General features: G+C 46.0%; 1 protein-coding gene across 1 annotated transcript; it reads left to right on the forward strand.

The window, feature by feature from the left end:
- Positions 1 to 13,054: 13,054 nt before the first annotated feature.
- DYNAP (dynactin associated protein) lies at positions 13,055 to 26,590 on the forward strand. The gene is given in 13 exon segments (XM_073346159.1): positions 13,055 to 13,381; positions 15,011 to 15,194; positions 15,197 to 15,250; positions 15,522 to 15,535; positions 16,885 to 17,058; positions 17,060 to 17,083; positions 18,043 to 18,221; positions 18,223 to 18,265; positions 18,839 to 18,992; positions 23,879 to 23,988; positions 24,132 to 24,245; positions 25,299 to 25,448; positions 26,343 to 26,590. Coding segments are annotated over 13 exon segments (1,419 nt in total). The 5' UTR covers positions 13,055 to 13,297; the 3' UTR covers positions 26,478 to 26,590.
- The last annotated feature ends 102 nt before the right edge of the window (positions 26,591 to 26,692 follow it).

A 26,692-nucleotide genomic window follows, 5' to 3' on the forward strand; every position in this document is an offset into this window, starting at 1 on the left:
AACTTTGGTCCGATAAGAGATATTAGCTCACCTAGCTTGTCGCTTTCATATCCTAGGACTGACACACTACAACACTTGAAGAATAAGGAAATTGACAGGTAGGGTCAATGTTCCTTCTAATTTTTCCATCCATGTGCGGAATAAATTTTGTTATGTGCACCGAGGTATGTGCGGATGTGCGCCACCGGTAGAAACGAAAAAAGTTACAATAGGATAATTACTCCAGCCAGGACAGGTTAGGCATTTTAGAACTCACTACTCAAAGAATTAAATTTAAGTGGAAGAGATAAAAATTATGAAATGCACAGACCAGTCAAAAAACTAAAATAACACACTTTGGAAGAATAAAATTATAGAGAATATATGTGCATCACGGGAAGTACCAAGAAGTAACAACAACAATAATACAGGTATGTGTTGGTAGGTGAGTGTGACCCAGAGACTGTGTGTGTGTGTGTGTGTGTGTGTGACACAGAGACAGTGTGTGTGCTGGCTGCTGGGGAAGTTTCTGAGAGATGCTGTGTGCTGTTTAAGGCACTCACTGAAAGCTGTCCTGAACCCTGTCTCACCTCCACTGCTCTGTGGAGATGGGGTACATGGGAAGAGGGGGTGGGGGAAGAGAGTGAGTGTGTGTGTCTCTCTCTCTCACTCACACACAGCTGGCTGCTGGGGAAGTCTCAGAAACCGTGCACTGTCTCTTTAAGAAAGGCACTCAATCACTGATCAGTGTGGGTCACGCCTTCATAACGGTGTATATACGTCCCTGCTGACTTGCCACCTCTTCAGTTCCTTCTTACTGCCTCTGATGATCATTGGAGCTGTTGCTTCTCTCTCTTGCCATGGAAAGTAATCCCCCAGTGGACTTTCCTAGTTGTACCTGTAAATAGTTTAATTAGAGGTAGTTAGTGTTCTTAGTAGAGGATAGTTAGTTAGATAAATCTCTGTGGGGATTTATTCCCCCCACATTCTCATGCCCCTTCCCGGAGAGTGGGGCATGCCTTGGTCTCAAGACTTCAAACCATGCAGGTCCTGCCAGAAGCCTATACCCAGGGGAGACCCTCATGACTCCTACTTAAAGTGCTTGGGGGAAGCACCAAACTGGTCAGTAAAATCTGTACGGGCGTCCATCCAAGGACCAAAAAGGAGAGGGACTTTAGATTGAAACTTCTTATGGAGTTGGCTCTTCGTCCCCAGCCGGCAAGGACCGTGTTGGGCCTGAAACCCAGCACTTGGGTGGGGAGAACACCGTCCTCAGTGAGGGAGGCTGCGGTGCCGACGAGAACTCTGGGTCTAGAGCCCTGCAGCACCGCCACTCTCCAATACCCAAGGTGATGCATCTCTGCAGCATCCCGGCACCGCTCGCACTCACTGGTGCTGTACAAAAAGCAGAAGAGTGCAGAGAGGGGGCGTTTGCCCACAAGGAGAGCAGTGGAGTGTGAAGGTGCCTGTGGAGTGCTTCCCGGGCCGGGACACTCAGCCCCTGCTCCGGCAAAACCAGCACCATTGACTCTGGCCTCACAGGCAGGTCCATTGAGTCCAGTCTGTTGGACTCCCCAAAGCGGGAGGGCCAAATAGGGGAGTTGGATTTTCCATCCACCCCAGACAGGTTTGAGACCACCGGGGACCTCATAGCGATCAGGGCCCTGCAGTCCCCGGCACCGGTGCCACACAGAGGAGCCATGCTTTCTAAGGGTAAACCTGCCATGATGCAGCACCGGTTGCCCTCCCCTCGGCACCACGCTCTGGCACCGTCCCTCTCAGTGCTGCTGTGGTCACTGAGGTCAGACTCATCTTTGGGGTTGGAGCTGGAATCGTACGTCTCCAGATGGAGCTGACACTGCTCTTGTCATCGTTCAAGGCAAGAGGACAGGCAGCAAGTTCCCATGATGCTCTGGCCACCACAATGGCAGGTGCCCACGAGGTGCCCTTTGTGGACCCTGTTGATGTATCACCAAGTCCAGGGGCCAAGCTCCAGATCCCTATCTATTGCTTTAGACAGGCGGGAGCCCCGTCATCCTCCATGGTGCGAGAACCTCCATAAGGATCAGAGCCCAGCGCCCAAGCTGGCTCCTAGGCCAACACTGAGAGCAAGACCAGGGTCGGTACCGTACTTGCCACCGTGCAGGAGGTATCAGTACGGGAGGACCCTGCGAGTCGGAGGGTCAGGAGGACGTGGTGCTGCTAAGGACATCATCCTCTTCCTCCCTGGTCAAGGCAGTAGCAGGCTTATCTGCCACTTTGCCAGCCATGGACAACAGAGCCCACCAAGAGCTACTCAGAAGGGTAGCACAAAATCTGAGCCTCCAGGAAGAGGAGGTGACAGAAGAAACGGATCCCATGGTGGACGTTCTAAGGCCTGAGGGTCCTTCAAGGGTGGCCTTACCCTTGATCAAGACCATCCAGAATACCATGCTTCTACCCCTCTCAGTCAAGACAAGATTACAGTAGTAAGAGTGGTAGGAATAATAGGTGAAGGCCTCCACAGCCCTCTTCCAACCAGGGCCAGCCTTTAACTCCCAAGCAAAACTTTTGAAGGTGTGCCCAGGGGTGATGCACCAATCGCAATCTGGATCCTTCTCCCTGTTTTGTGAATCATCTATCCCATTTCTGCTGGGCCTAGGCCCAGATCACCTCAGAGAAGTAGGTCTTGCACAAGGTAGAATTGGGATATTCTCTCCAATTCTGTTCCCTTCCTCCCTCCCACCAACCCCTCTACCCCATACCTCTTCAGGGACCCTTCTCACGAGCAACTTCTCATACAAGAAGTGCAAGCACTCCTAGAAGCCAGACGGTAGAGGACACCCCTCAGGAGTTCTGGGGCAAGGGTTTCTATTTCCGATATTTCCTAATCCCAAAAGACAAAGGTGGGGTAAAACCCATTTTGGATTTGCAGAATTTCAACAAATTTGTGAAAAAGCTGAAGTTTCAAGTGATTTCTCTGGCTTCCATTATTCCCCCCCTGGATCCGGGGGACTGGTACGCTGCCCTCGACTTGAAAGATGCATGCTTCCACGTGTCAATCATGCCGACCCACAGGTGGTTCCTCCGCTTCGCGGTCAACAACATCCATTATCAGTTCACGGTTCTCCCCTTTGGGCTATCGGCGGCCCCTTGGGTGTTCACCAAATGCATATCCAAGGAGGCGACAGGTACAAGTTTTCCCATACCTAGATGACTGGCTTGTCAAGGGCCATACCAAAGCCCAGGTGGAAAAGCACATGAACCTCATACAATTGACCTTCAAAGTGCTCGGGCTCATGCTGAATGTGTTGAAATCAACTCTAACTCCCACCCACAGGATAGAGTTCATCGACACTCTCCTAGACTCCAGCCAAGCCAAAGCATTCCTTCCCGAGTCCCATTTTCTAACTATGGGAGCCATCATAGAGGACCTAAGGTGATACCCTAGGGCCTGAAGCTGCTTGGTCACATAGCTCCTTGTACGTATGTAGTACAGCACATGAGACTTCATCTCCAGCCTCTTCAAGCCTGGTTGGCCTCAGTGTACAGGCCAGCCTGAGACCGCCTAGACAAATTAATTACATTTCCTCCTCCGGTTATTGAGTCCCTCTTGTGGTGGCTCAACCGGCAAGTGGTGTATGTGGACCCACCCCTCAGTGTTTCTAGTCACGGATGCATTGGCAATGGGATGGGGGGGTGCACTTAGGAGGACTCAGGGTGTGCCCATAAGGGCCGGGGGGGCGGGGGAGATACCAGCGGAAGGAGGACACTCAGGCCCAAGAATAGTAAACTATGCTTTATTGAAAGGAAGGAAGGAAGAACTTACGCTCCAATCTGCGCAGGGAGACCCTAGGATACACGGAGAGGCTGCAGGGGACACTGGCCATTTGGGACAGCTGACCAGGCAGGACTCCGCCGGCGGGGAGTCCTCTGCAGCACTATATGCTCCGCGCTTATCTTGGGGTTACATGGGGTCACAGCTGGTTACATTCTTATATGTATGATTTATGCTTATTACATAAACTAACTTGTTTACAGGCAAAAATATGCTGAGCGTGGCCAAACTGATGGAAGCCTGTGAGTCTCTGCACAATGGGGTTTGGGCTCCGTCGTGGACATGCCACCAATATGTAATTATGCACTGCATGAGCGTGCGTGGTTTGCATTCCATACGTATAGGGGAGGAGCCGTCCCAATGTGCACCGTCCACACCATTGGTTGGGTAGGGTTTTATATGCCCAACGGCCACATAGCCAGTACAGCCCTGGCACTCCTGCCGTGGGGAGCCATGTGCTATCTGAGGGGTTGCAACACCGACTATCGGAGCTTTGGTTACACTGAGACCAGTAATGTGCACGTGGGGTTTGCCCATGCCTAATTGTGCTGAGGGGCGATCTCCATACGGGGGCACTGGCATTGTAGGAATACAGAAAACCATGGATATGTAGTTCCCCACTTGCCCCAACGCCACCACCAATGGCAGAGGGTGGTGCCATTGGTATAAGTCAAATTGGTTTCGGAGGAACTGGAGCAATTGTCACTCGAAACTCACGTCTCTCCAGCTATCCACTCACTGTGCATTTCCGGTGGGCCAGCAGTAACGTTAAATTCCCCGGTGTCTGGCAGGTATTCTGCTATCACTGCACATGAGAAAAGGGGAAGTTTTCTGATGGGACGAGTGGCATCCGTCACTGAAGGCCGCTGAACACACCAATACGCGTCCCCCGGTATAACTACCGGTGTCCTTTGGCGCCGGTAAGGGGGTGTTACAGTATACTTAGTGAGAAGGGTGGTGTCGTTAAGGGCCCAGGATTCATTCCACCGTGTCCCATGGAATGCCAGCGTTGCCAATTGGGGGGCATATGCGCAGTACCAACAGTCCAATTTGTTACCTGCTAGCGCCACCAATTGCATCCACTGGATGGCCTAGTTGTGGTGCCATGTGGCTTGGACACCTATGGCAGCTACAATTAATTCAAGGATTATGTTGTAGAGAACATGCCGTAGGGCCATTGCAGGTGTTGGCCTTCAGGTGGCATGACCAGGACACTCCACAGACCCACCCAAACTGCAGTGCGGCGGTTGTGGTTGCCTGGAAGAAAGACGCCTAGAGGGCACATAAATTGGGATGTCTTCCCCTTTTAGCAGTACGAGGTGAGTGTCCCCGGGACCATCAGCTAGGATTTCCCCTTTGAGTGGGTTATGTTTGGTGGGGTCGCGGACCAAAACTGCACGTCCAGTCGAGCCGAACCCTCCCGCTCGAGTGGTGGGTGCAAGCGCATCCACTTTCTGGACATCAGGCAACCCAATGCACTCGCAAATCAACTGCACAATACTTTCGCCTTGGGGAAGGGTTACTGCCTGCGGGCCATTGTGAACCAACAGCACCTTAACCTCCCCGGTATAGTTAGCATCAATTACTCCCACCGCAACATCTATGCCCTTAAGGGCCAGACTGCTGCATGGGGCAATGCGCCCATAATAGCCTTGTGGTAGTCCTATGGCTAAGCCAGTACTTACAAGGTTTCGGCTATTGGGCTGTAGAGCGAGGCCCTCTTGAGAGACCCGCAGATTGAGACCAGCACTTCCCGGGGTGGCCCGAATGGGGAGGTGGGCTTGCGGGTGCAGGCGCTGCACTCGCAACACACGGGGCCGCTTGATGACCTCCCCCTTGAATCTAGCATACGGGGTGGAGCCATACAGAGGACGGTCATTGAGCACAGTCATGGCCTGGTGAAGATTACAGCTCCACCTGGCCAGGGACTCAGTGGGAGATAGTCTGCATAACTGTTCTTTAAGCAAGCCGTTCATGCGTCCAATGAGCCCGGCGCCCTGCGGGTGGTATGCGATGTGGAACACCCACGCAATCCCCTGTCCCCTAGCCCATTCTCTTACTTCCATTCCCGTAAAATGGGTTCCCTGGTCACTTTGCACCTTGAGGTAGGATCTGTAATAGCGGATGAGTTCTTCCAACCTCTTTATAGTCTGCTCCTGTGTGGCACTTGTGCATGGATATACAAAGAGCAGACCTGAATATGTGTCTACTGCAGTTAGCGTGTATTTATGTCACTGACTTTCAGGCAGCGGGCCGATGTAGTCCACCTGCCGTACTTCCCCAGATTTCTGACCTCGCTTCAGGTACCCCTTCTCTGCTTTTAAGGGCTGGGGGTAGAGCCTGGTACACTGTGGGCAGTGCTGATGGACATCCCGTTGCGCACCGATCGTGGTCTGCAAGCCACGATTGGTGGCCCATTGCATTGCTTTTTCCCCTCCCAGATGACCACTCTTTTGATGTATCCACTTGGCCAGGCCGGGGGCAGCTACTACATATACTGTGCCTATGTCATCTACCTCTCTGTTGAACCGGGCATCCGCTGATTCCCCCGTCAGGTGGGCGTTTACAGGACGGACAGCAACAGGCCTCTGGCTACAGGCATCCCAAATGGCAGGCCACATGTCGTAACCCCAGAGGGGTTTGTCATGCAGTTACCAGCCAGCCGCATGCCAGACGGCCATCCATTGTTTCATGCCTTTGTAGACTGCCCAGCTATCCGTATACAGATAAAGGGGCCCTGGGTTCTCTGTGATGGTCATGAATGCTGCCCGTAGCTCAGCCCACTGTCTAGATAGGCCAGGGCTGGTTTCGAACAGTATTTCCTCAAGGCAGGGATTATATGCGGCCGCTCGCCACTATCGTTCTGCCCCCTTATACGAGGCCGATCCATCAGTGAACCACGCAACCTCTCGTTGTTCGGTTAAGGAGGCATAGGGAGGGGCCTCCATACAGAGGGGTTGAGGCACTTTGACCAGGGGGGCATAAGTGTGCTGGCCTCTAGAGGGCAGTTCCTCGAAGGTGACAGCACTCAGAAACCGCGCATGCGTGCGCATCGGGAACACTTGCCTGGGTCATTTGCATACGCAGCTGCAGGTAGTGTTTCCACTTCCATAGGGTCTGGGTCTGGGCTACCCCAGTCTGTGTGAGCGGGCTTTCATCCCGTCCCAACCCATAATCGGAAGCGGGGTACGCACCTTTACAGGCTCCGGGCCCGTTATGGGCTCAGTTTGCTGCAGGGCTCATACTACTGCAAGCAGCTCCTGTTCAAGGGATGTACAACACTCAGCCAAACCTCGTAGGGATCGCGACCAATACCCTATGGGCTCCTTTTGAGACAAAGCTTGCTGCCACAGCCCCCACGAGGCCACGTGGTCAACCACTGTTATCTCGAGTTTGAAGGGGGTGCCTCGTCTGCCTGGGCTCAGCACTGCGTGTTGGCTGAGCGCCTCTTTAGCCTGCTGGAATGCGGCATGCTGCTTGGCCCCCAACTAAATGTGGCTTTCTTCCAGATTGCTGCTTGTATCGGCTGCAAGATGTACCCTAGATGGGGAATAAATGTGCACCAATACCCAAGGAGGCCCAGGAAAGTTTGGGCTTGGCTTACGCTAGTGGGCTCTGGGATGTGGGTAATTGTTTCGATGGCTTTTTGTGGAATCTTACGTTGAGGCCCCGACCAAAGTATTCCCAAGAAGATCACCTCCTGGCTGGGCCCCTGGATTTTTCTAGGGTTGACAGCCCATCCCCTGGCTGCCAGAGCCTAACACATTGTTCTTGGCCTCGGAGAGGGCTGCCTCATGGGGCCTTATCAGTAGGACTTAATCAACATAGTGCTCTAGTACCACTCCCTCTGGAAGAGTCACCTGCTCCGGGTCTCGACTAACCAACTGGTGGCAGATGGTAGGGCTATGCTTGTAGCCCTGAGGCAGCACAGTGAACGTGTCCTGCCGATTCTGCCATGTAAAGGCAAATTGATCCTGGCTCTGTGGGGCAATGGCAATGGAGAAGAAGGCATTTGCCAAATCCACCACGACATGCCACTGCCCTACTCGCGTCATGAGGCACTCCATGATGGAGACCATGTTGGGAACTGCTGCTGTCAGGATTGGGGTGACCCTATTCAGGTTGCAGTAGTCTACTGTCATGCGCCAGGTTCCGTCCTTTTTATAGACTGGCCAAATTGGGCTGTTAAGTGCACTCATGGCGGGGCGAATGATGTCTGCCTGGAGCAGACCTTTAACGGTACCGGTTATTTCCTCGTGCTCACCAGGTATCCGATACTGTTTGATGTTGACCACTGTGGTGGGGATCGGAAGCACTACGGGGTCCCACCGTGGATGCCCCCGCAGCATGGTTACAACCGCTCGGACATACAGCGGGCGCCCAAAGGAAAAGGGTCCCCATAGGGTATCTATTGTCTGCCCTCGGAGGAGGTCTATACCCAATATGTATTCATGAATGGGGGCGATTAAAATGGTGACTCGTATGGGGGGGCCTTCCCGATGGCCAGCCGTAACTGCATCAGCGCGGCCCGAATGTCCTCCCCTCCGAGGCCGCTCACCGTTACCGACCAGCCCCGATGGGGCGGAGTGCCATGCAATATAGTCACCTCTGCTCCTGTGTCCACAAGGGACATTACTTGTTATTGCCCCCTGGCAGGCCAGTAGATCTCTACTGGGCCATAAGGGCGGTGGTCCCCCACTACATAGCGCCTTACCTCCAGGGTGGGGGGCTAGGGGGACCCACCACCCCATCAATACTGGATGGGCAGCTTCCATTCAATATAGTCTGCTGGCAGGGCAGACGGTTGGGGCTGCAGGAGGGGGTGCCATCTACCTTGTTTTGGGGCCCCCCCTTTCGTTGGGACCCCACCCTTCTCTTGGTGCACTGTTCCGGCTTAAGCTGTAACCAGCATTTTAACAACTCAGCATTGGTTTTCCCATCCACTTCCCGCAGGGGAATCCCTCCTTTCAGGAGGTCTTTAAACATAGTATTGAGGCTAACCCTCTCCTTTTGCTTCACATTCACCTGCAGTGACTTTGTGATTTTTGTCATACTGTCAATTTCCAATAATTGCATCATGAGCTGTGCCGCATCCCCCACCAACCCTACGACCCCCCCAACCATTGGCAGGATCATCGCCTTGAGGTGGGGGGGGGCGTTCCGCAGATACCAGGTGCAGATGGTACGGGTCAGCTCTACGACGTCAGGCCCTTCAAAATGCTCAGCAAAGATGCCGGTGAGCATGCCCAGCTGCCAGAGCTGGCTAAACCCCTCTGGGATGGAGGCCGACTGTTCCAGCCCATCATCCATGTCTGTGGACGAGCTCTAGATGGTTTTGACAGCCATGGTCAACCATGACATGAGGGAGGGATACGGATAATTCGTCTCCGAGTTGGCCCCTATCTTGAGATTCCTACGAAGGAGGGGGGTCTGTGGTGAGCGAGCCCTTCCTGCCTAGATCAGCAAATGTAAGGGTCATCGCATCCGCTCCATCGTCCCACAACCATAGCAGCCAGCCCAGCAGCGATTCCTTAGGATGCTGCTTGAAACGCGGCATGAAATCCTGTATCTCCGAGGATTTATATTCCCGAATAAAATCCCTTCCTACCATTTGATTGTTCTCCCCGTGTGGTCCCTCATATCATGTCTCAACAACGGGCCGCAGTTGTGGGTACAGCCCCACCTTCCCGCCATCCCCCTTCCCGGGAGACTCGTCCTTGTTTGTCTCCCAAATATCCCCATCCCAGGTCTCTGGAACCTAGTCGCTTTTGTGCACCAGTTCGCATATGGCCAGGGGACGCATGTCTTGTTTCCTCCCTTTCGCCGCCGGCGGTTCGCAATGCGAGCCATCATAACCGCGCATCGGTGCTCTAACTGCTCGGCCTGTTCAGCCGTAATAGTGATGATTTGTTGAGTTAGTGAATGGGCCTCGTTTGCTTGCTGCAAATCAGCCTCTAATCTTCCTATCCTCTGGCGCTGAACCAGCAGTGTCTTGTCCACCGTGTGGCGCTCGGTCAGGAAGACCCATCCCAGGTTCCCCACTGCTTTTCGCTCTGTGGGTCCTACTTTGTCCAGCCAGAGCTTGGATATCAGTTCCTCCAGCCTAACTGGGGTAACCCCATCTCCTGCTCTAGCTCGGCCATGCGGCAGGGGCAACCAACCCCACCAGCTTGCGAGCCACCGGGGATGTGGAGGGCCACCCGGGGATGCGGCTCTCTCTCTCTCCCTTATCCTTCCTTCCCCAAAGAGACATCCCTCCACTGGTATCCTGTTCGTGACGCTAACTGTGCCAGCAAGGGCTGGGGAGGGGGAGATACCAGCGGAAGGAGGACACTCAGGCCTAAGAATAGTAAACTATGCTTTAAGGAAGGAAGGAAGAACTAACTTACGCTCCAGTCTGCGCATGGAGCCCCTAGGACGCGCGGAGGGGCTGCAGGGGACTCTGGCCGTTCGGGACAGTTGACCAGGCAGGACTCCGCTGGTGGGGAGTCCTCTGCAGCACTATATTCTCCATGCTTATCTTGGGGTTACGTGGGGTCACAGCTGGTTACATTCCTATATGTATGATTTATGCTTATTACATAAACTAACTTGTTTACAGGCAAAAATATGCTGAGCTATGCTACAGTATCTTTTGGCAGGGTCTGTCGGACAAAGTTAATTGAAACTGCCTGCATCCTCCGCTTACATCCAGTCACATACTCAATCCACCAATTGTCTCCTCACCAATCTTCCGCAACCTTGCTCCTACACAAGGTTTTGTTGCACATCAATGTCAGGGCACTAAGAGCGGCCCGCCTTGCTTGCCCAATGTTCCAGGACCATCTGGAGGGCAGATGTGTGTCAGTGTTGACCGACAACACAACAGCAATGTTCTATATAAACAGACAGGGTGGTGCTCTCTCCTCTCCCCTCTGCCAGGAAGCCCTCAAGTTGTGGGACTTCTACATCACCCATTTGATACATCTAGAGGCACTGTACCTTCCAGGTTCCCAGAACGAACTGGCCAATCATCTCAGCAAGTCATTTCACAATCACGAGTGGTCCCTCTGCCCGGATGTTTTGATCAACATCTTCCAACGGTGGGGGTTTCCCCAAATAGATTTCTTTGTAACAAAATACAACAGGAAGTGTTACCAGTTTTGGTCCTTCCTGAATCACAGCCTGGGCTCGCTCTGATGCTTTTCTCCTCCCTTGAAAGGACCATCTACTCTAGGCATTCCTCCACTTCCTGCTTGTACACAAGGTCCTTGTGAAGTTCAGAAGGGAGGAACCATCAATGATCTTAATAGCACCACCGTGGCCATACCAACACTGGTTCATCACCCTTCTAGACGTGTCGGTGGACACACCGATAACCCTGCCCCTGGTCCTGAACTTGATCATGCAGGACCACAGCCACTTCCAGCATCCCAATCTGCAGTCTCTTCATTTCATGGCATGGAAACTCTGTGGCTAAACCCTTCGGAGCTCACATGCTCAGATCCTGTCAGAGAGGTCCTTCTTGGTAGCAGAAAGTCATTCACCAGAGCCACTTATTTGGTCACGTGGAAAAGATTCTCTATTTGGGCATTACAAAAAGACACTCAACCCTTACAGGTATCGATTCCCTTTATCCTGGACTGTTTGCTGCATCTGAAACAGTAAGGTCTGTCGGTATCATCAGTAAAGGTGTACCTGGCCGCTATCTCAGCTTTCCACACTGGTGCAGCTGGTTGCTCTGTTTTTGCAAATCCTATGTTGGGCCACTGCCTCAAAGGCCTAGAGAGACTGTACCCTCAAGTAAGACAGCCAATTTTCCCATGGGATCTCAACCTGGTGCTCTCTAAACCGATGGGATCTCTTTTCAAGCCTTTAGCAACATGCTTCCTCCTCTACTTTTCCTGGAAAGTAGCATTCTTGGTGGCTATAACTTCAGCCAGGAGGGTGTCTGAGCTTAAGGCCTTAACTTTGGAGCCCCCATATACGGTCTTCTATAAGGACAAGTTGCAGTTGTGACCTCATCCTGCCTTTCTCCCAAAGGTAGTTTTGCAATTCCACATGAACCAGGACATTTTTCTCCCAGTGTTCTTTCCTAAGCCGCATGCTAGCAACACTGAACGAATGCTTCACTCCCTGGATGTCAGATGAGCATTAGCCTTGTACATTGAAAGAACGAAGCCATTGCAAAAATCAACGCAATTCTTCCCTGCAATTGCGGAGTGGATGAAGGGGCTTCCAGTCTCGTCCCAAAGGATCACGTCCTGTATTCGGGCGTGCTATGACTTGGCAAAGATTCCTGCCTGTGTGCTGATGGCACACTCCACAAGGGTGCAGGCATCCTCAGCAGTGTTCCTGGCACCAGTTCCTATTCAAGACATCTGCAGGGCAGTGACGTGGTCCTCAATCCACACCTTTTCATTGCACTGCACCATTATACAGCAGGCCAGAGATGATGCAGTGCTACAAACAGCGATTCTATGAACTCCAACCCCGCCTCCTAGGTTAGACTTGGGAATCACCTACTTGGCATCAACACGAGCAAGCACTCAAAGAAGAAAAAACAGTTATCTACCTCTTGTAACTGTTGTTCTTCGAGATGTGTTGCTCATGTCTATTCCAAGATGCACCCACCTCCCCTCCGTCAGAGTATCCGGCAAGAAGGAACTGAAGAAGCGGTGGGTCGGCAGGGACCTATGTACACCGCCATAAAGGTGCCACTCCAGAGGGCTCCACAGCCAACCTGGTGGGTATCACTAGGGGAAAAAACCTTCTGATGATTGTGCACACGGTGTGTGCACACCTACTTGGAATGGACATGAGCAGCACATCTCGAAGAACAACAGTTACAAGAGGTAGGTAACCGTTTTTTTCTCGGGGCCATCATTGCCACTTGTTATCATTCTGTCAGTTTTTCTTTCCCGATGTAACTAATAGTAATGATTCAGGAATATCTTTATTGTTATCAAACAGATGCCTGTGTATGAAAATCAAGACAGTTTTTCATTGTGCTCTAGTACAGTTGTTCACTGTTTTTCTTTTGTTTTCATTACTGTGTCCCTACCCAAAATATTTCGTTAATCATTGTCATGGGAATGACTCACATATTAGGGGGAAGCTGCTCTTTACAGGGAAAGGAGCAGACCATTTGTTGCCTTTGCACTGCTTCTCAGCTCACCAGCTTGAGCTGTCCACTGTCAGTTCCCCACAGTCCTCAGTTAACAGAACCTGTCTGTCTTACTGTTTTGTCATCTCACAGGTCTTGTGTAATGCAGAAATGAGCTGAATAACTTCAACCCTGAATTTGGAAAGAGGCAGATCTTTCCTGTGACAGTTCAGAAAAGGAGATTTCCTGGATTGCAACCAGTTTAGACATAAGATCATTTTAAGTGTCTTTACTGTTTCTATGCAAAATTAAAATTAGTTGTTTCTTGGTCTGCAGCTCTAGAAGCACTGAGCACAAATTAGAATTAACATTTTTTTCAATCAGTTTTTTACAAAAGTCTGTTCCAATTTCTTTAAATGGAGAACCCAGGATTTGAAATGCATGAAGAAAGAATACAAAGTTCCTCAAATATCAAAGAAAGGACAAAGCAAGAGAGACCAGTAAGTTTCAATTTTGCAATTATTTAGACCATTATCAAGTAAGAATTAGGGTTGGGGCTTAACATCTTGTTTCATGATTTAGCAAAATGATGTACATAAATATACTATAAAGACTTCAGTAAAATAAAATCTTCCTAATTCTCACTTTGCTAATTGGCAAACATAATACTGACTCAAGAAATGACCATGGCCTCGCTTCACTTAGCAAAGATGTGATGGCAGAAGGCTTAGGGCTAGTTTACACACAAATTCAACTGATTTAACTAAATTAGTTTCTAGAGTGAAGTTAAAGTACAGCACCAGCCATGGGTGTTTCGTTGCAGCGTAGACATACCCTAAGTACTGAGCTGCCTTCCCAGCAGTTCTAGGCTATAAATATACCAGGGTTAGCAACTCCACAGTGACCCAACTGACTTTACACATTGGGGATTTTTAGTGAGACCATATGTGCTATATTAGTTATCATGGTGTAGAATATATGGGTGTTTTTAATACAAGGACAGAATTGTGTGGGATTGACATGGAGAAAATATAAGGTAAAGTGTGTTCAAATCACTGGAAATCAGGACTTTGGATGCAATCTGATCTAATATTTTTTTCCTCTGAATGTGATGAGGGCTCTCTGGGGACTGCTACTGACTAACATTTATTTGAACACAAGCTATTTAAAAACAGAATTATTTGAATGTTCTCCCATAAAGGAGAACAGTTGTGTAATGGAATATGGTGATATTTCCTGCTCTCTTTTTTGTTTTGTTTTGTTTTGGCAGCTCCTCCAGGTGAAGCCTGGGCAGTTAATGGGCCTACCTGGCCACCTTAACCCCTTCCAGTTTTGTGTAGGGTGGACACCCCATTACAAGGCCCAAGTTTAAAAAAATGTTGATTATCTTATTTTGTTAAGGGCAGCAGAAGTTTAAGCAGCAGTGGTTTGAAAGCTTAAACAATACAGTTTGAAAAGTGACCATTAAGGATCTAACCAGGTTAAAATACACTGAGGACTTTACATTTTCCCAAAGGATTAAAAAAGTAACCATACAAAGCATATCTCATCTCATCATCCCTTTAAATAGTTAAAAAAGGAATGCTTCCTTAATGTATAAAGGATGCTCTGTCTTGTTGCAGTTTGTAGCTTAATCTGTAAAACAGGTGAAAATTTCAGTAGCTCTTTTGCTTTATTTATTATCTCACTTTCTTGTGAAAATTAGCAGCTTGTATTGATATTCCAAGGGAGATCTAAGCTCTATTCTGCAAGCCTTGCTCACATGAGGAGTGCTTACACTGATGGGCACTAATGAAAACTCCTAGCTAGCTAGCTAGGAGTTTTGAAAGAATACAATGTGTGTAACTCACGAATAAAGCCTGTGGCATCAGTCCCCTGGTGTGAAGCGCTTCTAAGATTTATTCATAATTTCATAAACCTCAAGCCTGAAGGGACCATTAGAGCATCTAGTCTGACCATAAAAGAGGCCATAAAAATTTAATTGAGTTACTCCTATACTGGGCCCACTAACTTGTCTGACAAAAGCATACCTTCAGGAAAGGTATCCAGTCTTGATTACACAGGTATCATTGCATTAACTATTGTTCTGATTGCTAACCAATAACTTTTGTTTTTAAAATGTCTTGTAGGAAAGAAAGAGCCACTGATCGCTAATGAACATTTTTCTAGTTTGTCTCTTGGCCTGCATCATCTCCACCATCATAGGAGTGCTGATTATTGCCTTGGTCTACATTAATAACACTGGATTTATGACAGAGATAAACATTCAAAAGCATGAAATAACCTCTCCAAAAAGCCCAATAAGAATGTCAGACAAAAAAAAGTAGATGTCAAATTCCAGTTTCTGAATCATCTGGGTAAATCTAGGTGTAGCAGTTGTTCTTCTTACGAAAAGTATTATTGTACTCAATATAGAAGTTTGGAGGCAAATTTTCAGACTGGCCTGTTTTTGTTGTTGTTGTTTTGGTTCTCTCCTTTTCTGTCCACAGAATTGCAGGCACAAAGAGATTATGATTCATAAATAATCCAAAATGCAATTTACATCTTTTGGATATATCATTATTTGGACCTACAAATTAGATGTCTAAATAACCAAAATTACAGAGTTTTAAAAGGAAGTCAGCTTTTGAAATTTAGCAGTGAAACTACACCATGTAAAACCATGTTAAACATTTTCAGAAAGCTAGAATACAAATAGAAGCCATTTAGCTGAAACTGGAAGTCTTGAGAACCGAGCTAAAATGTATTCTTTGGTCACAAATAAAAATGAATGTGATGGTCTCATTTTAGGCAGCAGTAGCCTCACTCACCTTGCTGGACTTATAGCATTAGCGTTCATGTACAAACCAAACAGCTAGATTACTTCAGAGTTTAGTCTTTGTATTTCAAAACTTACTGAATTTTTAGAAATTGACCAATTTGAGAAGAACTCCAGTTTTCATAGAGCCACATGTCAAAGTGTATGTTCTGACTCTTTTTTTAAATCCTTAAAAAGTATATTTATATGGATTTTTCTGATCCCATGTTCATGTTTATAAGGGTTTTTCCGCAAGAAAGAAGATGATTGATTAGACAGTGGACAGTTAAACTGATATACAGTGCTGTCAAATATACAAATGAAAGGAACTAAAAAAATAGCAAAAAATTGTCTTTTTCTAATTTCTTCCAATTCAGATATTGTTAGGCATTAGATGTAACTATAGGAGGTGCAAACATACACAAAAATGTGGTTTTCAAGATTACAATGTCCCGTAATACACTTCCCTAATGTAAGGTGACTTTTTAAAATTCCTGGATTTATTCTAGATGGAGTACAAATAAATGGGAAGGAACAGTCCCTAGCACTAAGAGTTCACAATCTAAGACCCTGATTCAGAAAAACATTCTATTTAGGAAGGGTGCTTACACATGTGCTTAATTTTAAGCATGTACTTAAGTGCTTTCCTGAATCAGTGTCTAAAAAGACAAAGAAAGAGAAGGGGGAAGGGAGTACAACATAAAAGTAAAGTGGTCAAGGTGATGATAGGCCATGTCAGCCTTATATTTGTTTAGTTTTTGATGGCAGATACACACTAATTGACTGGTGAAATCCTGGCCCTACTGAGGTCAGTGGGTGTTCTTCCATTGACTTCAGTAAGGCCAGGATTTCACCCCAAGTCTTCCACTTTTTTTGTTTGATGTACCTACAAAGTGATTCTTAGCCAGTAATTTTTCTGAGAGTTTTGTCCTTAAATCCATTCCTTATCAATCATTGTAAAAAATATTATGGCAATTTGATGTATAAACGTATGTGTGGGATCATCAAAAGTGTACTAAACCCATAGCTAGAGAAGCCTCACCAAGAATTCCCTGTGTTTCCCACAAATTTCATATCTACATATAAAGTAATGTTCTGAAATATTCCCTCAATATTTTCCCTTCATTTCCCCACTGGCTTTGCCTTTGTCCAATACTTATAAAGAATAACTTGTAAGAATAACTTATGATTTGCTAGGTATTTCAGTTTCCTGGGGGTGATATTCAATGGGCAAGATTTAGGTATGATGTAAATGATTATCCGAGTGATGAAGAAATGGAATTAGGAACAAGCATCAACAATCAGCAGTCTAAGATGACTTTTGGAACATTACGGATCAAGAGCAAAGGGCTCCGGGCCCCCCATTGGCACTTTAATGCCAAATGAACATGGCTTTCTCCTAAAGGTACAACCTGATTATTTTAATTTCATCTGTTGTAAATTTTTTAAGTAAAGCATCATGCCAGCCTATGGTCTGATATACAAATGCTAAATAATAATAAAGACGGCATTATCACTGGTTAATGTGTGTCACATTTTCAAACCTTGGTGCCTGAAATCATGTTCTTAAGTGGCGTGATTTGCAGACATACTATATGCTCACAGCTCCAACCAAAGTGTAATAGTTGCAGTCCGTGGAAATTTTGTGTACTCTGAACTTTTAAAAATTCAGCTACTTATCTGGGTGCCTGCACATGAATTAGGTGCTTAATATTAGGCACCCAAATTTGAAAGTGTTTGTTATATCTCCTCTGACTATCCATTTCTCTATTTGTAAAATGGGGATAGTAAAAGTTACTTACAGTACTAACTCATGGGGTATTGTGAGGAATAATTTGAGATTGTACATAATTGTGAAAACAAAGTGTTATGTATTTTGAAGAATTGACTCTTGGCTATACTTAGAATACTAACAATATTTTTATTATTAAGTATTTAATATTTCTATCATAGTAGCACTCACAGGCCCCAGTCAGGATTGGGGAGCAATTGTGCAAGACATTCCACAGACACATGGTCCTTATCCCCAATAGTTTGAATCTTCTTAAACTATAATCATAACATTCATAGCTTTCTCTAAATAACTTAATGTTTTGTGTGTGCGTGAGAGAGAGAGAAAATTTATTAAGTGTTTCTTAAAGAAATTGGGCCTTCCAACAATTTATTGCTGAATGCACTATTCTTGCTTTGGTCTCTCAAAAGCTGAGTAAGAGTGGGATTGTCACCAGAGTGGGCTACCATCAGTCACATATATGTTTGAATTATTAAAATGTAGGCAAATACAATTTATGAGCTCACTACGGAAAAAACAATGTTTGTTTGTTTCTGTCATGATTTTGTTTTGTCGCTCCGCCTGTGTTTCAGGGTAGTGCCTAGACTGGTGGTGTTGATGCTGGTGGTAGCATAATAACTACATACAATGTTACCACGGGCCAAGTGATTTTCTTCCCTAAAAACACATTGCACTGGGTAAAGAATGTGGGAGAAGATGACTGTTTGTTCCTGCTGTTTTTTACAACACATGAAGAACTTCAAACCTTGGATGTTTTTCTCTACACCAGAAGACATAGCAGCAAGATCATTAAAGGTTTGAACAGTAGCATATACAACTCTGTCCTGCTGAAAGTAATCCAAAAGGGCCCAACCATGCCCCTTATCAATTTGTGGAGGATCCCCTCTTTGCCTGGATCTCCTGTCTCCCACCTGGAAGGATTTGTATGTCCCCAGTGTAGCAGTGTCCTCTCATATTGTTAAAACTAGTCCTTGTCACAGTGGGGCAAGGGTCCCTAGCATATAGGCTCATAGTATCTGCTGGATCCATGGGGATCTGCAGGTTCTCATGGTGGAAACTGTGCATTCCACAGGGAGGGAGCAAACACTCTCTCCTTCATGGAACAATTTGTAGCATCTACCCAGATGAGAGAGGACTTACATTTTGTTTCAGTTTCAAATCTCTTTAGGATTTGAATAAAGTATAAAATCAAGTTAAAATATGTATAGAGCTAGGAATTATATGGGATAATGCATGGCAGCAAGTCTTACCAGATCAGACCTTCAGTATGTCTTAAAGGTGAAAAACACATTACTTGATCAAGCTGCTCTACTTTCCCTGTTTGCTTCATGCATTTGCTAACATAAATTTTTATTGGGTGTATTTTAGACTCAAGGTGGAGTGAATTTTATAAGAACATTCAAGAAACAAACAGAAGATCAGGCCATTAACCTTCCACCAAACTTAGTACAGCTTGTTCAGAATGCCAGCTATGTGCAGTCTCCAGACGAGCTAGTGTGGCGATACTTCTATAATCTCAAAGGTACATAACTAAGAACTTGGTATATAAATGGGGTATCTGTTTGTTTTGAAGGAAGTACTTTTTCACACAATGCACAGTCAACCTGTGGAACTCATTGTCAGGGATGTTGTGAAGGCCAAAATTTAACTAGGTTCAAAAAAGAATTAGATAAGTTCATGGAGGATAGGTCCATCAAAGGCTTTTAGCCAAGATGGTCAGGGATGCAACCTAATGCTCTTGGTGTCCCTAGCCTTCTGACTGCTGGATGCTGGGACTGGACCACTTGATGATTGCCCTGTCCTGTTCATTCTCTTTGAATCCTCTGACACCGGCCACTATTGGAAGACAGGATACCTGGGTAGGTGGACCATTGGTCTGACCCAGTATGACCGTTCTTATGTTGATAAAATAGAGTAAAAATTAAATGTGATAGAAGGGAGAAATAGTATTATAACTGTCTAGAAACAATTTGTAATTTAATAAAAGGGACAATATTAAGCAGAGGCCTCAGGCAGTCTAATAGACCTCAGAGAGACCTCAGACAGCCTCTGTAATACTTTGTCTAATTTCGGTTGTTGCATTTAGTGTGTGGTTTCTGAGGTTTAAGCCTTTGCTTCTTGTCACAAGCTTATGCCTGTGAGTGACCCCACATTGCAGCTGCCTTAAATGTCTGGGGGAAACTCACATGCAGGAGCGCTGTAAGATCTACAAAGACTTACCAAAGATCTCATCAAAAAGAGTAGAGACACTAGCTCAGATGTATCCTCAAGGAGGCAGCATTTTGACCTCCCTCAGAGCCTGGTAGTTCAGTTGCCATAAGGAGTGCCCTGGCTACTGTTTGGGAGACTCAGCGCAGTTCCTCCTCTCCCACAGCGAGAAAACATGCTCCGTCTGCTTCTCAAGAAACTTGGCACTGTCCAACATCCCGGGTGCTGAAGAAAAGTGCTTCAGCGAGGGAATCTCGGCACAGCTCTCTATCATAGGTAAGAAGGAAGCAGAAAAAGACTGATAGAGGTCGATCCCCAACACCAAGGATGGCGGGGCAGAGGGATTCTAGTAGAGTGTGATCCACATCGGGCCACTCTGAGGTTCCAACAACCTGAGTGGTGCCATTGACTCTGGCCCTGGAACAGGTACCATTGAGTCTGGCATCCCTCCAGCTGGCCTCCTTCCCCTCTGCTTCAGACTGTTTTCCATGGGACATTCGAGTAGAGAAGGAACTGAGGGCAGTTCACCTGCGTATTCCTGTGTAGCCTTGGTGTGTGACAGGAGGAGGAATAGGGTTCATGTGCAGACCGAACAGACACTGCTAAGGGAAAATCTCATATCCGTGGCTCAAGAGGCGCATTAGCACCTAAAGTGAAGCATCCATAGTGACACACATCTAGAAAAACCCAGTTATTGCACAAGATGAGTAACCTCTTCTTCTGTAACTTCAAGGAAAGTGCCAGCCTGTGATGTCCACTGTAGTATGGTCTGGGAGTATGTGTATTTAACTAATTTTTTATTTTATAGTTTTCTCTTTTTTGTATATGGCCAATAAAACTTATTTTGATGGGTCCCTGATGTACCTGAGGATTTGGCTGGTGCACTCCAAGGAAAGCTGAACTCTGTCGTCAGGGGAGGTAGAACAAAATGAGCCAAAGGCAACTCCGTCTGGAGAATGTTTCAGTACTCCTTAGACTGTCAGTGCAAGAGAATGAATAGAGAAGGCCATTGTAGGCACAAAGAAGTCCAAATTACCTAAAGGAAATAAGGCAACAATTACAACTTCCTGGGACTTTTAGTATGCTCAAGGTATAATACTAGAGGCCTTTTAACATCAGTATGTGAATAAGGGCCTGTCTAATTCAGGCACATGGAAAATGTTGTCACCATGACTGACCTGTTTAAGGTGAAATGTTGTCCATCTTTGGAAGGTGTATAGAAAGCACTACCTTATCATCTTCAAAATGTTTTGTATAAAGTGGATCAGCCTCTAGTGCATGATGCTCACACACTGTGCACTCAATCCTGCAAGGTGCTGAGCATTTCCTGGGAGATGCTGAGCACCCTCCACTACTAATGACAAAGCACCTTGCAAGATTCAGGACAGCTGAAATCATTGCCATCAGAACAATTACTTTTCATGATAAAAAGTTTGAGCTCACAGCTAATGAGTGAGTGGCTGGAAAGAAGCTTTTGGTGTTCCCATTAATATCAGTGAATATGTTCCAAGTTACTAGTCTTAGTCTAAACTCAAGAAGAAATTCTGATTTCAGATTTCTTATTATTTGTACAATTGCTGCTTGCATGTGTCAGAGTGGGATACTGTGCAAGTATAAACCGCTGGTCAGTCTGTGTTATGTATCCCTCACTGGTGGCTGCTTCACAAAGGATAGGAGTCTATTAACTAGCTAAAGGTAAGGAGTACTTGTGGCACCTTAGAGACTAACCAATTTATTTGAGTATAAGCTTTCGTGAGCTACAGCTCACTTCATTGGATGCATACTGTGGAAAGTGTAGAAGATCTTATTATATACACACAAAGCATGAAAAAATACCTCCTCCCACCCCACTCTCCTGCTGGTAATAGCTTATCTAAAGCGATCACTCTCCTGACAAAGGAGGTGCTGTTGTCATCATGAATAGGTCGGAATATGAACAAGAGGCTGCTCGGCAGCTCTCCAACACCACTTTCTACAAGCCATTACCCTCTGATCCCACTGAGAGTTACCAAAAGAAACTACAGCATTTGCTCAAGAAACTCCCTGAAAAAGCACAAGATCAAATCCGCAAAGACACACCCCTGGAACCCCGACCTGGGATATTCTATCTACTACCCAAGATCCATAAACCTGGAAATCCTGGGCGCCCCATTGTCTCAGGCATTGGCACCCTGACAGCAGGATTGTCTGGCTATGTAGACTCCCTCCTCAGGCCCTACGCTACCAGCACTCCCAGCTACCTTCGAGACACCACTGACTTCCTGAGGAAACTACAGTCCATCGGTGATCTTCCTGATAACACCATCCTGGCCACTATGGATGTAGAAGCCCTCTACACCAACATTCCACACAAAGATGGACTACAAGCCGTCAAGAACACTATCTCTGATAATGTCACGGCTAACCTGGTGGCTGAACTTTGTGACTTTGTCCTTACCCATAACTATTTCACATTTGGGGACAATGTATACATTCAGATCAGCGGCACTGCTATGGGTACCCGCATGGCCCCACAGTATGCCAACATTTTTATGGCTGATTTAGAACAACGCTTCCTCAGCTCTCGTCCCCTAACGCCCCTACTCTACTTGCGCTATATTGATGACATCTTCATCATCTGGACCCATGGAAAAGAAGCCCTTGAGGAATTCCACCATGATTTCAACAATTTCCATCCCACCACCAACCTCAGCCTGGTCCAGTCCACACAAGAGATCCACTTCCTAGACACTACAGTGCTAATAAACAATGGTCACATAAACACCACCCTATACCAGAAACCTACTGACTGCTATTCCTACCTACATGCCTCCAGCTTTCACCCTGACCAAAACACACGATCCATCGTCTACAGGCAAGCTCTGCGATACAACCGCATTTGCTCCAACCCCTCAGACAGAAACAGACACCTACAAGATCTCTATCAAGCATTCTTACAACTACAATACCCACCTGCTGAAGTGAAGAAACAGATTGATAGAGCCAGAAGAGTTCCCAGAAGTCACCTACTACAGGACAGGCCTAACAAAGAAAATAACAGAACGCCACTAGCCGTCACCTTCAGCCCCCAACTAAAACCCCTCCAACGCATTATTAAGGATCTACAACCTATCCTGAAGGATGACCCAACACTGTCACAAATCTTGGGAGACAGGCCAGTCCTTGCCTACAGACAGCCCCCCAACCTGAAGCAAATACTCACCAGCAACCACACACAACAGAACTACTAACCCAGGAACCTATCCTTGCAACAAAGCCCGTTGCCAACTGTGCCCACATATCTATTCAGGGGACACCATCACAGGGCCTAATACCATCAGCCACACTATCAGAGGCTCGTTCACCTGCACATCCACCAATGTGATATATGCCATCATGTGCCAGCAATGCCCCTCTGCCATGTACATTGGTCAAACTGGACAGTCTCTACGTAAAAGAGTAAATGGACAAAAATCAGATGTCAAGAATTATAACATTCATAAACCAGTCGGAGAACACTTCAATCTCTCTGGTCACGCGATTACAGACATGAAAGTCGCTATTTTACAACAAAAAAACTTCAAATCCAGACTCCAGCAAGAAACTGCTGAATTGGAATTCATTTGCAAATTGGATACAGTTAACTTAGGCTTGAATAGAGACTGGGAGTGGCTTAGTCACTATGCAAGGTAGCCTATTTCCCCTTGTTTTTTCCTACCCCCCCCAACATTCTTGTTAAACCCTGGATTTGTGCTGGAAATGGCCTGGCCCACCTTGATTATCATACATATTGTAAGGAGAGTGATCACTTTAGATAAGCTATTACCAGCAGGAGAGTGGGGTGGGAGGAGGTATTTTTTCATGCTTTGTGTATTTATAATAAGATCTTCTACACTTTCCACAGTATGCATCCGATGAAGTGAGCTGTAGCTCACGAAAGCTTATGCTCAAATAAATTGGTTAGTCTCTAAGGTGCCACAAGTACTCCTTTTCTTTTTGCGAATACAGACTAACACGGCTGTTACTCTGAAAACTGTCATAGCTAAAGGTAGATGCTCATGCTTATAGCACTGGATGTCCCAGATTCAGTCCCCAGTGTGGACTCATGATCTTGGTCGATAATCAAGCAACATTAGCTAAAAGCAAATCTTCTGGCAATTAATTACCGATAACATATGGGAATATTTTCTAGTAATTCTCATTTAACTGTCATTCATTCAGATTCAACAGAATTCAAACTTCCAGAGGGAGTAATTCAGTGGGCTCACTTTCGCAAAAATGGAGTGGGTCTAAATGACAATGAGAAAATCTTTAGTGACTCACTGCAAATGGTATGTATATTCAGTAGAGCATTCTCGTTGCTGAAACGTAAGGTAACATTGTGAAGCATGTGAGTTCATCATCATTGTCACACACAGCTAAGATGTTGCCATATGAGTTGTTGTCTGAATGTTGTGCTTATTTTGACTTCCAGTATGAAAATAGTCTTACCTTAGGAACTATCAGGATATACAGCAATGGACTACGGCAACCTCATTTTCATTTCAATGCTAACGAGATGGGCTATGTCATTAGTGGCAGTGGAAAGGTAAGTTGTTACATAAACTAAATGAGGGTTTTGTCTGAGTTAGGGCTGCAGGATTGGAATGTTTTCAGAAAAATTTCTGATTCTTGTTAGTACTGTAAAACTCCAAAATCCACACCCTTCATCTTAGGGTTAAATTTTCTCTGAGATATGCTGATGGAACTCTAACAAGTCAAAAAGAAGTTACACTACCTCAATGGAGAGAAAAATTAGCCATTATAGTTCTGCATTTAGGGAAAAGGCAGCAAGCTGCTTCAAGTAGGAATTCTTATGGTCTTAGAAAGAGGGTAGGCAAAATAAGAGGGAATCCTGTTGATTCAGCACTGCTGAGGAACCAGCCCTAAGCAGGGTAAGTTAGTTGCAACAAGATTTAGGAGACAATGTTTCACTATGTCCCTATCACTACATGTAAGTACGATATAGAAAGGAAAATGGGGTGGTCTTGATTTTATGCCAAGAGGAAGGCCCAGATAATCATTATTGCTCTGATTAGTATTAATTAACGTGACTTACCAGGGTGCTTGAGGCTCTGTTTTGACATAATACAAACAAACAAAGACACACTAAGATCATAATTGAAAACCACTCTCTTTAAACTGAAGCTGATAAACACAACAAAGGGATCTGATGTAAAAGAAGGGAATTATGGGATGAGTTGAAGGTATCAAACACATAGCCCAGCAGTGGTCACAACCCTTTGAAAAACAAAGAGGTTTAAAGGTTCTTTTTAAGGGTCCTGCATTTCATGTGAGCTGACCCAAGTATTTCCAAAATTCATAATGTTAATAATCCATCTGACAAGGCGAAGAAGTTGAAACTTCTGATGAACCCCTTTTCCATATCTGGGGCACTGAATAATAATAGCCACAATCTTCCCCTGTGGATGCCGGCGTCTGTCTGGTGCTCCACTGACGCCATTGGGTCTGCACTAGCAGATCTCAGCTCAGAATTGGAGCCGTAATTCTTAATTCATCTTATGATGAGCGATCTTGGCGTGTACTGTTGGATATTTTGAACATTTTCCAGCAAGGAATAATCGCTGCATCTCTTGTTTAGGTGGGAATTATTGTTTCATCTAAAATTACCACTGATTTTGACATTGGCATTGGAGATGTTGTATTTTTCCCCATTGGAACACAACATTATATCAAAAACACATGTGCTGAGGATTTGCTTCTGATTCTAGCATTCAGCACAGGCAACCAGGTGAGAATACATAATGGCAGTTACTGTATAAGCAGGGGCTGAGGGGGCGGGAAGCATAAATTGGACTTATTCCCTGATTGGTTGCCTTATGCTTTGCTACCCACCCAGTAACGCTCAGCTACACTGACGGTGAGCTTCACTTCTGGTGTGAAGGGCCTTCATGAGGCACCACTAAAGCACCAAATTGGAGAGGAAAAAGAGGAGAGAGACTATGTATTGTGTGTGTGTGCGCACGCGCAAGGCAGAGAGAGCTTGTCTGCTCGTCATGCTGTGGGTGGATCAGCCTGCAAAGGCCACTATAGCCCCCGGGTACCACAGAAAGGGGATCCGCACAAGCATTGAGCAGGCCAACATGCTTGATGGTGAGCATGGGTGGCGCCATGGACCTGTGATTACACATATCCTATGATAATGATATCCAGCAAAGGAGCATGGAAGCAACTGCTCTTCTAGCTTAGTTCCTTATTTCATAGGACATTTACCGTTTTAAGTATTACCAACTCATTAACCGGCCATTGTGTGTGTGTTTATGTACACATGCTCACACGCTCACACACACAAACTTTACACCCTCAATCTCTCTGATTCAATAATCTACTTGTATTATTAGCATTAGAAACTATTGAGTTTCAAAGAACACAAACATTCTTAAGCACGTAGCTCAGAACTTTCTCTGTTCCCATTCCAAAAAAAAAAAAAAAAGGCATGTCCAGAAATGGTTAAGATTTTAATAGCTTTGATGAAAAGTGCTATGTAAGTGGTATGCTTTTTATTGTGTGTGCTATAGCTCTCATAAACTGTGTGGTTTTTTACTCAGTCTGTGCTGTTAATAGTCTTATAAAAGGATCATCGAATAATAAATTATTTCTATTTGAAATATGGTATTTCTGACAGCTGCAAACCTTTGATATGGATGACTACTTCCATGCCACAGCAGATCATATTCTAGCCCAGCTTTTCTTCAAGAAGCAGGAGGAATTTAAGAAGATCCCAAGGTTTAGTGAGGACGAGGCAATTAACCTGTCATAGCAGCTAATATTAATTGCCAAAGATAATTAAATTTCACTGCCTTATTTTTAAAAGTACTTTTTGCCTTTCTTGCTGTTTATCCAGGGGAGCTGTTCAGAAAACAAAGTAATCTCATTTTAACTTTTATGTAGTTATTTTAGTTGGTATGTGAGTAACAGCATTGTTTAAAGTATTTTGTAAATAAAGGTGGCTCCTGCCACTCAAATACATTTTCT

This window comes from Lepidochelys kempii, chromosome 5 (assembly GCF_965140265.1).
Source record: "Lepidochelys kempii isolate rLepKem1 chromosome 5, rLepKem1.hap2, whole genome shotgun sequence".
In the NCBI taxonomy this organism is placed as follows: Eukaryota; Metazoa; Chordata; order Testudines; family Cheloniidae; genus Lepidochelys; species Lepidochelys kempii.